Raw genomic sequence first — 18,429 nt, forward strand, 5'->3', positions numbered from 1 at the left:
TATACGAGTAACCTTCGTGTTTGTGTGTGTGTGTGTCTGTGCGTGGGAGCTTAGAAAAAAAAAACGCGTACAAATTTATTCGATATTTTTACGTGTGTGTGTGATTAAAGTTATACATGTAGTTTGCACGTGCATAGAAGGGATGTTTCGGAGGATGTCGGAAAAAGCGCGAGAAAATGGAAGTGTTTGTAGAATAATGGCCAGTTTGTGAGAGATGCAACTCGCGATATGGACTGCAGATGGCGGAAGTGTCGACGAGGAGGGCGCCACATATATCGGTGCAGGAGGTGAAGCGAGAGTGTGCGACCGGTCTGCGTGTATGTGTTGTGTGTCCGAGGTGTTGTTTCGTGTTATCTTTCTTCGTCGAGATGTTCTAGAGTGTCGGATAGGCATGTGCAGCTATCGAGAGAAGTATAGTTGACGTCTAAACTGAAATTAGCCCCGAAGTGAACGAGCAGCGTCGACGCCATCATCATCACTAGAGCCTGAAATATGTGTTAGATGGATAAAGGAATGGATATCCCGTCTCTACCAAACGTTTCTATCAAGCTGTTGCAGTCCCGTCTTTCAGGTTAGACCACAAATGCCTGTTGCTAATTAAATCGTATGGATGCGATCGAGATGAGGTTACTGACCAATTTATGCACGCTAGCATCGACTGCTATGGCCACATCTGAAGCTAGCTGATTCTTCTTTCGAAGTGTCAGGTATGAAGAAACAAAACGTTCGTACTTTATCGCTTATAGTCTGTACATTTACGTATTTGTTAGTTGGAGCGGCCATATTCGATGCCTTGGAGTCCGAAAATGAAGATAAACAACGCGCAGCATTACAGAATATAGAAGAGATGTTGATGAGGAAATATAACATTAGTCACGACGATTATAAAATTTGGACAACAGTTATTATTAAAAATGTGCCACACAAAGCTGGGATTCAGTGGAAGTTTGCAGGAGCTTTTTACTTCGCTACAACCGTCCTCACAACGATTGGTGAGTCTTTTTCTCCCCTCTCATTAATTATTAGCAAACTGTGATAATATAATTATAAATATAGTTACCCCGTATGTGCTACTTTTGCGTTAAATTAATGTTTAGAGTAATAATTAACCACCCACGCGTGAAACATTCGCCAAAAATGCGGAATATTATCCTATTAAATCATATATTTTTACTGTTTTTGCTTAGAAAGAAAATGTTATTCAGTGTTGCATAGCTTAATTTTCAGGTTAAGAGATGAATTTTTAAATATGTATATATATATATATATATATATATAATTGATTGAACAACTCATTCTTTGTGTAGACATCTATGTAGACAGATATGAAAAATTCAAGAAAATTTATAAGAAAATCATATTAAATTATCCCAAACGTCATTGTTATTGTCTTTGTGATCATTTTTCGATTTTTAAAAAATATTTTAAACCATAATTTTCGTTTGAAAGGAGCATAACGAATTGAAGAAACGGAAGAGACAGTCCGTTCATTATTTGATGAGTAATTTTAGTGAAAGAATTTAATTTTAAGAAGCTTAGTAATATAAACCAATTGGATTTTTGTCAGGATAAAGTGTTTAATGACGAAAACACTAATTGTATTTCAAGACATTCACGACATTTCGTTACAAAAACAATTCGTTGTGGTTCGCTAAATGGCTTAAACAAACACGATTTAGTTAGTTTATGAAGTCGGCAGTTATTCCATAAATTACCTAGGATTGTTAATATAATATTTTATGCATTTTTCACTCTTTTTCTTCATAAAATTATATGTAAAATTTCCATACTTTTAGATCTGTGAGATATATTCTAAAAATAGGATGCAAAAGAAAAGACAAATAAAAAAAATGTTTTTTTGTAGATAAGAGATTGCTTTTATCAGTTATTTTGTTTTAAGTGTTCGGTGATAAAGACTATCGTCGTGATTTTTAAGCAATATGCTATTACGAAAGCCTAAATTAATGGCAAATATCTGCATATAAATCATAGAATTTCCTCGTTATTTTTTTTTTAAATTAAGTGTGATTAGTAGAGTTTAAACGTTTTATTGGATTCATACTTTTAGAAATTACAAACAATTTAAATAATTACAATTAAAACAATAGTAATATTTAATTCGACATAGTTTAAAAGTAAATTGTTGGATGTTCTCTAGAATATTACAGCTGAAATTTTTGACTTAAAATGTATAAATTTAATTTATTACATATTTTAAATATGTTTATTTAACATATGTAACGTTATAACACAAACGTAACCGATAATGTAGTTTGTATGAATGTTAATAATTTCACAAAATGCTAACTTATTCTCACCTCCTGTAACATTCCACTTGCTCCTGTAAATCATGTTTCACTGCATAAACTTGTGCTATGAGGGAAAGCTGACAATAGCAGACATATTCAAGATGTTTGGAATAATTACAAAATTTTGCAGTTTGGATTTGTAATTTTACAAACTTTTTATGCTTAATTATCATAATAAATTTAGCAAAATTATATATTTTTTTTATTAGGAAAAAAAAATGTTTAAAGAGAAAAATGATTAAAACTTTGCCCCTTCAATAACGAATTAATTTATTCGGTTCTAAATTCTCTCGATTGGGAAAACAATAAAAAAAATAAATAAATAAAAAACATTAAAATACTAGACCACGCCCTTTCCATTTCATTAGCTAGTTCAAAATTTAAATTGGCAAATAGCGAGTGTTAGTTTCATTTGCAAGTGCACGCCTCCAAATGACATTTTTCGACCAAATGATAGTCCTGTCAACATCTGCTTTATGAATGTGGAAATAAAACGTTTGAAATAAATAATCTGACGCCTTTTTTCCGTAGTATTTACAAAAAGAAAAGTAATTTTCGAAATATTTAAATTGTTGCTGCTTTTATTATTTTCTTTGGCATTTTAAAAACGATACGTGACTTCTCATTGATGACAACCGGAAATTTAATTGATAATGTACATAATGACAATATATATTTGATTATCGTGTATATATTTATATATATTTATAAATGGCAAAACATAATTTTACATAACGTTAAAGATAAATATATCTTTATTTTTATTTATACTATTGCTTGATAAATTATTTTATTTCGCCGATCCGATTTAATGATTAATTATAATTAAAATTCTTATTGTAATAAGCTATTTACAATTAAAATTGCTTTTATTTTTTCCTTCCATTTTTCCTGTTCTGTTTACGTAATTATAACTTTCTTTCTCTCTTTCTCTCTTTTTATTTAACAAAAAAGAACTAATTAATTTCAATTTAAATTGTCGGGTTATCGGATTTAATTCCATTTTTTAAAAAATATTTATGTTTTATAAGATAAAATGTTTTTAAAAATGAACTTTGACCTTTCGAAATAACTATATACAAAATGTGGAATTGGTTGGCAGAGATCATAATTACATTTACAGTATATGCCGTACGAGTTTTAACTTCTTTCTTACTGAAGATTTATCAGGAGAACAATTTAGAATAAAGAGAAGTTAATGTGGATGACATAAAAATAAATGTTTTATGACATGCCACAGTTAAATTGACCAGTAAAGTCTGTAGTTAAGTTGACCCACAACGATGCTAAATGTCCATTAAGTCGTGGAATGTTTGTATTTACTAATTAAAACAAGAATGACCAATTGTGTGAGAAGATTTTCATACTTTCTAAACTAATATTAAGACGGGTTCGGGGTTACGTTGTCTCATAAAAATCGATTCCATGTTATATAATACGTTCTTCTCAACTTTGACTTGTATCAACCACAATATCATTTGTAAATAAAATTGTGATATAGGTCATTGAATCGAATATATTATGCATTCAGGAGATATTTTATTTCTCAACAGATGGCAGTAAAATACTTTCAGATAGTTCATGAAACTGGAAAAAAATGAAGGTAAATGAGTATGTTCTGTAAATGTTTTATTAAGTAGCTTTACCATTTTGATCACGCCCCTTCTTCATTGATTTATCTATTCAAATTCAAATAAACCAATAGGAAATGTTGATTTTTTTTATAAAATAAAAACAAAAGTTAAACGTATTTACGCTGAATTTTCTCAAAACATTTAAATTAATATCATTCGTGATGTTTATTATACAAACGTTTCTATTACGAAATAACCCATTATTGACCTTAATTTTTTGTTATATTATAAATGGGAAAAATCGTTTAACCACGCCCAAATAATTTTATTTGTCTATTCAAATATAAATTAACCAATAATTTAGCAGTAGCTGTAATACAGCAATTCATTCTTTTTAAAATATATTCTTCTTATTTAAATAACTTTTACATGATTTTAATATCAAATATAGAATATTTTCTTTATATTTTTTGGTATAAATAAATGTCTAGTTTTTAAATTTAAGTCCATTTCGATTTTTTTTTTTTAAATTTCAGTTGGCTTGTAGCAAGCATTATCTGTACAGTACAATATAGATCACGATTTCAGAAAATGGCATGCTTACTGATTCCTTGCTTCCTTTTTTTTCCTGTGTTAGGAGAATCTATAGTAGCCTTTTCCTCCTTTTCTTCTCTTCACTTATTGCAACAAATATAAAGGTTATCATAACAAACTCGTTTTCTATCGTGTTCACCTCATTGAACACAAATATAACGAAAAACTTCCGATATTTACGGTAAATTTGTAGACTTTTATACAAGGAAACTAAGGCAATTTCACTATCCAAAATATCTTTAAATATAAACTGTTTGATGCAGCAGAAAGTATGAGATGTCAACAAGAAGGTTCATATAAATATAAGGAGGAAGGAGGAAAGGAAAATAATTTTTTTAACGTTTAAACTATAGAAAAGTATTTATTTTAATACTATTTTTAAATTTCCTATCTAAAATTTAAGATAATTTATCATGATGATTCATTTATATTGACGTGGACGTTTTATGTTAGAGAAAGATGTTTTAAGATATATAAACATATATTTTTAATAAGAGATTTTAAGTTATTTTTATAAATATTATATTACATTCAATAAAAATAAGTATACTCTCATCTAAAATATTTATAAAGGAAGATATACATCGATCTTATCTTATTTTATTTTATTTTTAAAGTATTTTATAGAAAATTTTTTTTTATTTAAAAATCGAAAACACGAGGGGGAAAAAAGCATTTCCAAACATACGAATTGTATACTCAATTGCTTTTTACCATTGTTACTGTTGAAAGAAAGAAGAGTAGCACAACCCTGATTGACACATCGATTTTTACTGTGACAAGTGCACACATAAACTAGCTTGTGCGCATGCTTATTGTTCTCTCGAAACAACCTGTTAAGGAACAATCCATCAGCAACATTAGGGATGTATACTTAAGCACTAGGAAAGGAATTCTTCTTCTTCTTTTCAAATATATTCGACTAATGGAATGATACGTGACTAAAGGATATAACGGAACGAAACGGATGAACAAACAGAACGTATTTAACAATTTAAAAATATTATAATTTTAATAATAAAATAGTCTATTTTAAAGGTGATTTATAGAATAAAAGATTTTTTCTTTAGGATTTGTAAAGATTAGAAGGAATATGTAATAGTTGTCTCCATGTTTTGGGAAGGTTTACATCTTCTCTGATATTTCCAATTATAAGTATAGTAATGGTTTATATTGTACCAGGCCTTACGCAATCGTGAACTGGAGAGACCCTATATATAATTTTATATAATGTAATGTTTCGATATGATACGAAACTCTTATCTATACAAAGTCTAATGGATTATAAGCTACAATATAATGTTTAGGATGAATGTACAGAATATATTAAACGAAAATAAAATAATTTACTTTAAAGATCAGAAAATTACAGTATAAAATTTAAGATTTTTTTCTTTAGAATTTGTCTATATTTTGAAACATTTTCGATTTTTACGAGTATTGTAGGTCATACTGGCGACGATTTAGGTGGTATGAGGCTCTAGACAAACATGGATTTGAGATGTCACTTTTATATAAGTTTTCATAACGTGTTATAACCAAGTTTTGTATGATACAGACTTCACCCTCGTATCATATAAATCTCATATTATAAAAAGATCCTATCTAGTAGTGGGTTTGAAGTACAAATATATTTGTATATATCTGAGGTATCTAAAACAGTCCTAGGAAAAAAAAAATCTAAAATTACCACTGCATTCGTTTTAAATCATTGAAATAAATGCTCATCATTTTAATTAAATTTGCAGGCTCAGAATAGCTCTCGAATTGGCGTATAGATTATAAAAAATTTATCTTAAAACTCGTACTTTAAAAACTGATGTTTATCCTTTTCTAGGAAACAGAAAGAGGTTATAATCGGTTAAATGTTTGTAGAAAGGAAATTTAGTTCTAATTTTCTTTTTTTTTTCTTTTTCCCGGAGAAAGTTGCAATGTAGAGCATGACATGACATTCACTCTCGGGTGTCTATCATCACTGTGTCACTGCTCCTGGTAGTGGAGTCCAACATCAGATTGAGAGATGTTTCGTTGCTTGGGGACAATTCTCTTCCTCTCTCTCGGTCCACAGATTTAAGCAACTAGTTTTCTTGTTATTTATTCAATTTGGAATTTTGTATTAAATTTGCAATAACTTAAAGGGGGGATATTTTTAGAAGTTTTAAAAATCATATTATTATTTTTTTTTATATCGCAAAACGAAACTGAATACTCGAAAATAATATATATTTTTTTTTCTTCTTCCTTGTTATCCAATATATTCTTTAGTTATTTTCTTCGCACTTATTTTATCCGGATAGTTTTTCTATTATTGGAAAATCGTCAGCATTCGTTCATCCCTAAACAGGTGACTCGCCTCGCACCTTCGATAATTGGCACTTTCTCTGATGCTGATATTGGCTAAAGTTATCAATTTTTGAGATTTCTCTCCTCTTATTAAACTTATTTATCACGAAAAATGTATCTTTACCGGTTATTTGATTACATATAAAAATTTGATCGTGTTTTAAATAATTGAATTTCTCTTCGGTGAATTTTCTTCTCGCCCACTTCTAGCTTCGTTGATTCAAATACTTTGTTATTTTACAAAATTACAGAAAATAATTTCGAATTTTATATGAAATTTTTCATAAATTTGAAACTTTAACTTACTAAAAATTACAATTTTAAATTAATTTTCTTATTTTTTTATTAGTAATTTTAATTTTTAAAAATCATTATTAGTGTATTTCCTTTTGTTTTTAATAATATCTCCTTTAATGCGAATATATTTTTAATATTTTACGAAATTACAGAAAATTTTATAAATTATTTTCTAAAANATATTTTTCTGTATTTTTTATTGACTAGTGTCTAGTTTTTTTTTTTTTATAAAATCTCGATTCGATTTTTATTTTTTTAGACACTTTTTATCGACAAGTAACACCTTAGACATTCACCTGAGACATCCTTTCTATCAAAATCACTTCAATCTTTAAACTGCATCCAAGTTGGACGATAAATTTATAGCTTAATATACTCAATTAGATTTCTTTTGATATCTATATTTTCCAGTCTTTCTAATATAAACTCTACATGAAAATAATGTTTACTCTGTTGTTCCTTGCAGAGATTTATTACCGTTTTTTTTTATTTATTTTTTTATTTTTTATATGGCGGAGACTTAAATAATAATGGAAGCTGTCCTCTCGTATCATAAATATTTGAAAATTTGTTGTAAATAAAATTATCTGGTTTATGATCACGTGTAAAGCAAGTTTATTCGAGGAACCTTTAAAAAGTCTTTTGTGTGTTTTAACGTGATAAAAATAATATCCCATTATTCGCTACAAGACTGAATTTTTCGAAAGTAGCTATCACAGATTTTAATGGAGTGATTTATGTGATTTCTAAGCTTTTTTTTTTCTTAGCGTTGAGAGAAGGTAAATTGAATGGAAGATGAGGGAGGAGTGGATAAAAATAAGAGATAATTACCAAGATTAACTGGATGATGAGAAGAGATGGAAACGGGAAAAGAATCAAACAAGTGGCTGATAAGATGGAGAAGACGGAATTGTGACGTTGTAATTCTTATCGATTTTTTTAAAAAAAATCAAATTATTTAGTTAATTTATTTATTTAAAAAAATTATAATTAAAAAATCATAACTTTGTACCATTTAAAGGATTAAAAAATAAGTTATAATTTCAAGGTAAATACGACATATTTTTTCATTAAAATTAATTTAAAGAAGAGTTCTCTAATCAGAAAAAATTATGTTTAATAAAAATTTAACTCTGATCATCTATACGGTAATATCAATACTTAAGCAATTTTTTTTTTAATTATCGGTATCTGTTCTAATGATAATTACTAAGTTAAATTGGCAATTATTTGAAATTTTCCCGATGATTTAAATTGGTTAAATGATAAAGAAAGGGAAAGATGCCATTATTTAAAAGTAGGATGAGGAGGATTCTTTGAATGAGATTGATGAAAGTAAGAGAAAGACAAGAGCATCCAGGAAAAGGAGATCGGATGTTGACAGAGAATATTTGTCCAGGTCATCTACGATAAAGTTAGTAAGAAACAAAAAGCAAAAGTAAATAGATCAGCTTATTCAGAGATAAAATCAATAGAGGCACGAGGAAATAATAATAATAATAATTTTTTTTTTTTTTACTTTAACTGGATTCGAATTTCCTCATGATTTTTCTCCTTAATTCGTTTGGAATAAATCGATTTCGATTAAAATGATAATTTTTCTTCATTTCTATAACATAATTGCCTCGTAAATGAAAATTACTAGTGATTTTCTAGCTTAAACTAACAGTAAAAAAAAAGGAAGAAAGAAATTTTTAGAAAAATGTAACTTAAGAAACTTCATTAAAATATTAAATTTTACTCTTCATTCCTTTTATTATGTAAGCATATATACATGGTGGCCCAAAAGTCAGTTAACCACTGTAAAATTTAATTATATTATTTTTGTTTTCATTTTTGCAAAAGTTTTTCTAAATTCAATTCATGAATTTATACATTATGTGTACAGTACTTGGAACACATACACAAAATACCGTTAACTGACTTTTGGGCTATCCAATATTATATGTACAGAGCCACATTCAGGTGAATCCCTAAGTTAAATGAGAAGTTATTCCCTTTCATCAAGTAATAACGAATAATACATACAAAGCGAGGCCCCTCGTGGTCTGAGGCCCTAAGCTTTTAGCTAGTTTAACTTATGTGTAAATCCGGCCCTTCATCTCTTAAAATTATTTATTTATTTCGTATTTTAATCTTTGAATTATTAGAAAAAAAACAATTTTAATTATTTTTAATTACAATTAGTAATATTTATCACCAATAAAATTTGTATATTTCGATTTTTTAAAGTTTTACAAAATTTAGCTTTATTTTCTTAAAAATTGAAATATTCTGAACAAAATATATTAAACTTTTCTCTAAATTATAATTAATTTAATAATAAAAATTGTATTATAATTTTTAAAAAAAACGATAAGAAGATTTATAAACCTCGTTCTTTTATCCAAAGAAACAAAATAATCTGTTTTAGAACTGGAATTTTTATCGCTAGATTTATGTATTGTACTTTAGAATCTTCAAATATATTTTCCTGTAAAGGTGGCATTCCTACATTACAACTAGCTTATTGAAATAGCAGATCACGTGGATGAGGCTAAGATCCTTTAAGAATACAAAAAAGGAAAATTTCAAACTCGAATGTCTCTTTATATATCATAGTAAAATATTATAAAATAGAGTTTATATAATAGGAAAATTATATACACGTATATATTTGCATGAAATTTATAATTAAATATTATCAGGCAACGCCTACTTTCGAAACTTTTAAATCGATTCTTGAAAGGTTAACATATATACAAATTAATTTTTTTTTCGGTGTGTTTTGTGCAGTTTTAATTAACTGCTCGACAAAAATGCTCGAGTTATCAATAAGATCTCTATTCTAACTTTAAATTTTAATTAGAAAAATTACTTTTTAAATGTTATTATGCCTTAGAAATTATATTTTCTGATTATAAACGTGTCGTATATTGGTTAGAGATGATTCGTTATCTGATCGATCACTCGAATTTGCTTAGTTTAATTCGAAGTAAATGAAAATTGAAAGTGTTTTTATTCATATTTTATTTATAGAATCAGTTTAAAGGCTTTTAAAGATCATTTTCTTGATATTTTATAAATTTTTCAGACTGGAAATTGATAAAAATCTCTAGAAAAATCTGTTGAGTTTTATGAATATTAATAATGTGCGATGTCGTTCAAGTATTATCAATACATCAGCAAAAATTTGCTTTTTTTTTTTTTAATCTTTCTCCCCCTAGTAACCTGTCATCAGAAATCAAGGAACCACTCCCCTAATTATGTCATCAAGCCAGAAGTTAAAACCATTCGCAAATATACAGGAATTATTTTCAAACTATTCTGTGACGATTGGGAAGAAAAATAAACAACTGGTGCATTATTACATCATCGAAGACTCACTCTCCCTCCCCATCGTCAGATACGAACGAATCCCCCCTCCACCATAAACTGCTGACGTAATACTTGAATGATCCCTACACGTCATAAGTCTGTGGTCGAAATCTAAAATTGGTAAATTAAAAATAGTAAAAATAAATAAGTAAATGTAAAGTATTTTTTAAAATCTTTGTTGCGCTTATTGGATTAATTAAAAAGTGTCTCCTCCCATTTTCATTTAAAAGAACCAATGAAAAGAGCTAATTTTAACAAGTCTTTAAAGGCATGTAACTTTATATTTAAAAGTCGAACCAAAAAAACTCAAACGGTTATTTTTTTTATAACAAGCTATTCTATTGGATTTCAAAATTTCTGATGACGCCGTAACTAAGCTAGCCTTTCATCTCGTTGGACGAACAGGAAGAAGATATTATATATACAAGAACACTCTTGGATGGAAGAAAAATTAAAATCAAATTCGAGACATGAATAACGATTTATCGAATTTAGTTACAAATTCCTCCATAGACAGAATTAAAAAAGAAAATTTAGTCTACAGGATATTATTATTATTTTTTTAAATAAAAATTATTTTTGCAAAGTCGAAACAAGTGTAGCTTAAAGTTTGGAATCAAAAGAGTAATTCATCATACTTATGTTGAGAATTGACTGAAACGACTCGGAAAAGAGCAGAAGAAGTTATTGATAGATTTCTGAATTTATATTCTCACATTTTCCTCATATTAAAAAAGATATTTCTCTAGTTATCAGCTGTTAACACAAGAAAAAAATAATAATAAAATAAAATAAAACTTTAAAAACTTAACAGTTTGATTAGTTTAAAGTCTATCTAAGAATATACTAGACATATTTTTTTTTCTATAATATTTTTCTTGATTACCTTTAAAAAGTAATGAAATGTCCGAGAAAATTATTAGATTGAATATCATTAAATTTGCATATTTTATAAAACTCATAAAATATGACTTAAGATAGTTTCTAGAAGTATCAAGTTTCAAAATTAATTCCTGAATTATTGTTGAAATAAATATAAAAATTCATTTTTTAATGAATATATTTATAAAATGAATACTTTAAAAATAATAAAATAATGTCAAAATCTTATTTTATTTATTTTTTTTAAATTTAATTAAATAAAGTTNACTTCCAAATTTTTCTTCTAATCATTATCAATTTTAGTTTATGTGAGACTTTTCGAGGCCCCCTTTTATATAAGTTTGTATAATGTAAAGCCGGCATCGCACGATATTTCATAATTTATGAATTCTAGAATTTTAGCCCGTATTGAACTCCATATATTGGGCCAAGATGAGTCTGAGGCCCCAAAAACAGGAGGCTTTGGCAAAATTTAGCTTTCCTATTGTGAAATATAGTACTGTATAATAAAATCGTAACTGATATTTTGTTTTTATTCGGCAGTATTTGTCTTTAAATGTCATTGTTAAAGAAATAATAATGCTAAATGGGCGTTCGTGGTATCGATGTTTACGTAAAAGTCATTTAATACGATATAACCACAAATAAAATTTAGTATTGCAAAACTAAGCTTATTTTATATTTGCAGATGAAAAAATAGAGGATAGAGATTCCATAGCATGTATAATCTGTTTAGTATAAGCCCAGAAGGTTTAGTACTCGGTTATATCGCGCCGTCGGTTATATCGCGCCGTCGGATATATCGCGCTTTTTCTTTGTCACCAGACAAGGGCGATATAACGAGAGGTATTGTATTTTTAAAATAACTCAAAAGAATTAATATCTGTAGTTATGAGTTATATAAATACTTTTAAATTTGTCTTATCATCAATGGTAGCTTTACATTGTGTGAGGCCCTATGCGAACTTGCTCTTACAAACCCATTTTACATAAATTTAAACAAGAAAAAATCATTGTGACATTGTCACAATGCCGGGATGCAATTTTTAATCACATTCTTAATTTATTTAATTTAAAATATATGTTCCATATCTCAAATTAGTAGTGTTTTGCCCCCGTACATCTTTAACAATAGAGTAGTGCCAGTCATCTATCTAACACCGTTCAGAGGAAAAATTTTGAATTAAAATCACATGACTTCCAGTTTATACCGGAAGTTATTATTATATAGTTAATCGGACCTCCTCTCCTGCCTTTAAGGTTTTCGTCTCTTGTCTGGATTTTCATATATCTAACAACGTTTTCGAGATTTAGGAAGGACAGACAAACAGACGGATGATCGTGAGAATTTATAGGTTTACAATTTTTCCAAGTTGCAGTCCAATAATGTAAAGTTCATCTCGGGTAATATTTGATTTATACGACATCTAGAATCTTAGTTACTACTGGATTCTGTACTAAGATATAGATTTGTGCGAATCTGAAGCCTAAAAACGCGAGGCCCTAGGTATAAATCTGGTTTACTTATGCCTAAAATCTCAACTGAATGACCAAAAAATTTTTTTATTTTTCTAAGAAGTAATACATTTGAAATTTAAGCTCGAATCTCTAAAAATTCTTTAAATAATTCAAAAAAAGTTAAACTTAGTAGTTATGTAGTTGCACAAATATTTTTCAAGTTTGTTTTTTGTCTTGGTTGCTTTTTGAATCCAAAAAAAAAAAGAAGAAGTAGTAGAAGTAGGTCCTTTAAGGATAAAAGTATATCTGCAGGGAATAAAAAATAAAATATTTTCAGAGAATAAATGAGCAAAAGTGGATTCTGCTAAGATATAGCAAAAGTGCAATTACAGTTTTGCAACAAAGTTCGAATGTATTTTTGTCTCTCGTCTCTACACAAAATGATATCTTTGAAATTCATCAACAGAATACAATTTACTTAATTAACGTTTGAAAAACTAATAATTCATTTTTTCACACAAATAAAATATTTTTTTGACAATGATTTTACGTCATCGTCTCCTTTCTTGTCTTCTCTCTCTCCATTGATATTTCTCTTATCATTCTTGAACGGATCAACTATCTTCTATCTAAAATAACTTTTCATCTCGTAAAATTGTCGTCTTTGGTTATTTCAACGTTTTAAACGTCAATATACTTCCATCTCTTATATTGATCTCGTTCTTTGCATGTGACATCCAACGTGTCAACTCATCTGGTACACTTGACAATTCCAATCACTTCGCTCAAGAAATTTTTTTTTCACAAATCTTCTTCATCCTATCATCGTAGAGTTGTTATTTTCGGCCTTTTTAAATATATTATTATTTATACTAATTATAATATACATATTTTTAATAATAAACTAATAAAATTTAAAAAAATATATAATTATGTATGATGAAATAACACAGTAAATATTTTTCTTGATATATTTTTGTTGCTTTATTATTTAATTTTTAATTATAACAAAGGCGTATAATGTTAATAATAAGTTAATTCTACATATTTTTATATGTTTCGGGAGAAAAAAATTAGATGGAAACATAAATTCTTTATGAGAAAAGATAGGTAGTTCTCTGCGATGTATGTAAGAAATAAAATACATTCTATTTTGAGGCTATTGGTTGAAGACACACCCAACTTTACAACGATTGGTTAACACACAATACATTTGAATCTTAAACACGCCTACGTCTGTTGATTTAAATTTCTCAAACCAATTATCGTTTAGTCGATTATCTTTTCATCTAATCATCGTTAAAATGTATTCTAACTCATCCATTATCATTCAAATTTGAATTTTTTTTATTAGTAATTTATTTATGTATAATATTTTAAAGAAATCCACATCAATTTTTCCCATTTCTTAACAAGAAAACTCGGGAATTTCTATTGAAACAAAAGTTTTTAACTAGTTTTCGAAGAGATTCGGATAGTTTCTAAGAATTAAATTTTTTTTTCTTCTTCCTTGTTATCCAATATATTCTTTAGTTATTTTCTTCGCACTTATTTTATCCGGATAGTTTTTCTATTATTGGAAAATCGTCAGCATTCGTTCATCCCTAAACAGGTGACTCGCCTCGCACCTTCGATAATTGGCACTTTCTCTGATGCTGATATTGGCTAAAGTTATCAATTTTTGAGATTTCTCTCCTCTTATTAAACTTATTTATCACGAAAAATGTATCTTTACCGGTTATTTGATTACATATAAAAATTTGATCGTGTTTTAAATAATTGAATTTCTCTTCGGTGAATTTTCTTCTCGCCCACTTCTAGCTTCGTTGATTCAAATACTTTGTTATTTTACAAAATTACAGAAAATAATTTCGAATTTTATATGAAATTTTTCATAAATTTGAAACTTTAACTTACTAAAAATTACAATTTTAAATTAATTTTCTTATTTTTTTATTAGTAATTTTAATTTTTAAAAATCATTATTAGTGTATTTCCTTTTGTTTTTAATAATATCTCCTTTAATGCGAATATATTTTTAATATTTTACGAAATTACAGAAAATTTTATAAATTATTTTCTAAAAGTTTGAAACTTTCTTTTATTAAAAAGTTCAATTTTTAAATAATTTTCTTATTTTTTAATTCAGAAAATGGCATGAAATAGTTGGAGGACGTTAATATTGTCTATTATATATATATAAGCATCTTTTCTGCTTACTGATCTTCCAAGTGGTTATCCATCAATTATATTGTGGCGATTGTTATGAATAATGGCGTGCAGTTTTTAAATAATTGATTCTGTGTCTGGATATTGAAGGCCTTCCTAGATAAGATTTATCTTCTAGAAATCGTATACTGGAGTAAATCGTCTGTACAACTCTTAAATGTTTGTGTTTCCTTTATGTAACTCTACAACTTATCAACATTTGGAAGAGTTGTAAGTTAGACTTCTAATCTAATATTTCTGTATTTAGGACTTTAAAAATCATTCATCACTTGCAAATTTCTTATTTTTTTACATAAATTTTAATATTTTATTTTTCATTTTTCTATTCTTTTCGATAGAATCTTTAACATTTCCTTTCTTGTGATGTAGATTTATCAAAATTTTTAATTTAATAATTTGAGTTAAAAAGTATATTTTTTTATTATCTAAAAATGAATTTTACATAATTTTTACATTTTATTTTATTTTATTTTATTTTCATGTAATTTTTATATATTTGCATCATTTATCGATATAAAAAAAATGGAGCCGAATTTAAGATTTGATTAATGTGCGCTTCTCTAAATGTTTGCTTTCTTGCAAACTTTACTTAAATTATTTTTATTTTTGTAATTTTATTTGTTAGAGAAGGCGATATTTTTCTTGGGTTTTTTTTTCTTATATATAACAAGTTAAGTGAAAACAATGTATTTTAAAGCTTGGAGGGATGAAACAACACTAAAGTAAAAGAGGTTTGCAAGAAATCAAATACATTGCTGAGTTAGAAGAAAATTTGACTTTCAAAAAACGCTTTTCAAGGAGAAATTTTATATTCACTTTCGTTCAAGTAAAGAATAATTTAGAATTTTAAATCTACTGGGAATTTAACACTTGACTGATACAAATTAATTGATAACTATACAATTACAGAGACGAATATCTATACCTTCTCATCTTCAATTACTCTATAAAAAATGAAGATAACTTATCTTAAGTTTCCATTTTAAATATCTTATATAAGGTTAAAATAATTCGAAAAATATATAATTTTTTCCCTAAATTTCGTTTTTAACTCGAGTATTAATCATAAATTTAACATCTTTGTTAGATTAACTTTTATCCAACCTTGACAAGTATTATCGAATCAAAAATCATCATCGTGACAAGCAAGCGTGATTATCATCTGGTTATTATCCAATTTCAAAAATATCTTATCAATATTCCATCCCAAAATTGAATTATTCGTGACATATTTATCATCCTTTTTTTTTCATGTTTTAAAGAAATTATATTACTTTTACATAATTTAATCTATTTATTATTTTTATTTTTTGTTTATATACGGTGTATATATACATAAAAGATTTTAATTTGTAGCTGAAAATTATATTAAAATTATATATTTTATAAGAAGGAACTTAATTATAAAACTTCTTTACAATTCCTTCTTTTTTTCTCCCTGTATTTTTTTACTTTAAAAAATCATTTATTAGTTTAAAACTTTAGTGAAATTTAGAAATAAAAAATTTAATTTATCTTAAAATTCTCAATTTAATTTACCTAATATAAACTAAATAACATTTTAAACTTTAAAAAAAATATATTATATTTTTCACCTAATTTAACTCGTCACTCCTAAATTTAAATCGTTCGGGATAACGTTATCTCACTGTTTGCATCTAATTTTTTAAATTTTTTAATCGATGTTAACGCCAATTTATCATTAGAAATGTTGAAATTGAGCGTAAATTTACTTATTATTATTTAATACAAGGTAAAATTAAATCTAAAACATTACTTTTTGGACTGCAATTTGAAAAAAAAATTATAGACCTATAAATTCCCACTATCATTTGTCTGTCTCTTTCATTAATTCGAGAATATTATTAAATATATGAAAGTCAAGATCAGATATAGAAAACTTAGAGGTAGAAGGCTCCGATTAGCTATTTACGAACTTCCGGTCTAGATCGGAAGTCACGTGAATTCAATTCAAAAATTTTCCCCGAAATGGAGTTACNTCTGTTTGGTCGCTATTAAAATTTGGTGGTTAAAGGTCAAGATGGGGAAATAGTGTCATATCTCAAGAGCGATGGGATTTAAGGACAACGTTACTCGTTATTATTTATAATTTTTTTTTTTAATATAAAACTCACCTCTATACTCAAAATTAAGCCTTTTGCCATTTTAGTTAATAATATAAAAATTATTTAAAGTAAAATCGCATAATAGATGGCGCCACGCACAATTTTAACTTATTTTCCGGGAAAGTTACGCAACTCGTTGCTCGATTTTTTTTTTCTTAGTATTGTTTCACTTATTGGAAAGATTTCTTTCTAATCATTGAGATATTTATAAGTCTTATACCCAGAATTCGGAGCAAACAGCAATTATTCTAGCATATTTTTATGTGACTCATTACTATTTTATAAACTTATTCAGCACAAAACAGTCAATAGACGGTTATGGACTGTATATTGACCAGAATGTCTGCATGAAAACGATCGAGATGAGTTCATTTTGGCACGCATATTACAACTACCGTTATATATGACATTGGTACTAAATATAATGCTACAGCAATATATTTTTTTTAATGTATGTATTTATAACACTTATAAATTAAGTATTATTCAGCAATAACTCAGTCTATATCCGAATATTGAATTATTAATTCGTAAATTTCAAAAAAATTCCCATTTTTTAAGGTGCTGTAACTAAGTATCGATATCTATTTTTATATCAAATCAAGATAAAAGGATTTAAATTTTATTGGTGGTATCTGCAGTGTCAATCTTGTATATAATTAAAGCTAATTTTTTTTTGTCTCGAACTATTATTGTAATAAAATAATACTGTTTGGTAGCTAGAGATAATTACTATAATCTTCTCACCAAAATTTCCTGGCTCTACGTTTAAGTTATTATTTTTTTTTAAATAATATTTTTGTATGTAAGGACAAAATTAATCAAGATCGCGAGACATTTTAAGTTATTTCTTTTAAATTACATTAAATTTGTATGTTTTTAACCTTTCTCTCTTTATAAAAGACTTATATCTATTAAATTGTATTAAATTCGACTAAAATTTTATACTTTTAAATAATTTCTACCATCTTAGGAACCTTATATCTATTATTAAAATCTTAAAAGAATAATTTATGTAAGGTATTCAAAACTAATTTAGTAGCATCTAGTTGATAGATAATTATAAGAGTCTATTCAACCTACATAACAAGAGAGGAGGAGGAGGAAGAGGAGGAAAAGAAGTCAGATAAGCGGAATTAATTGATGTAAAATCATTGGAAGCGATTGTTGAATAGGCTTTTATTAAATATAAGAGAATAATATTTGACAGGTGGACCACCCAAATAAAAGTATATCATTTTCCACAACGGAAACTTTGCG

At 27.1% G+C, this 18,429-nt stretch overlaps 1 protein-coding gene across 1 annotated transcript in view; it reads left to right on the forward strand.

The window, feature by feature from the left end:
• The first annotated feature begins 299 nt into the window (after positions 1-299).
• The window catches only part of LOC111630354 (two pore potassium channel protein sup-9-like), a 40,457-nt gene continuing 22,327 nt past the window's right edge, over positions 300-18,429 (forward strand). The window contains exon 1 of the mRNA XM_023374443.1: positions 300-992. Coding sequence (XP_023230211.1) covers positions 710-992 — 283 coding nt within the window. The 5' untranslated portion in view covers positions 300-709. The remainder of the gene's footprint in view (positions 993-18,429) is intronic.

This window comes from Centruroides sculpturatus, unplaced genomic scaffold (assembly GCF_000671375.1).
Source record: "Centruroides sculpturatus isolate CEXI.00-Female unplaced genomic scaffold, Cexi_2.0 scaffold680, whole genome shotgun sequence".
NCBI classification, from domain to species: Eukaryota; Metazoa; Arthropoda; class Arachnida; order Scorpiones; family Buthidae; genus Centruroides; species Centruroides sculpturatus.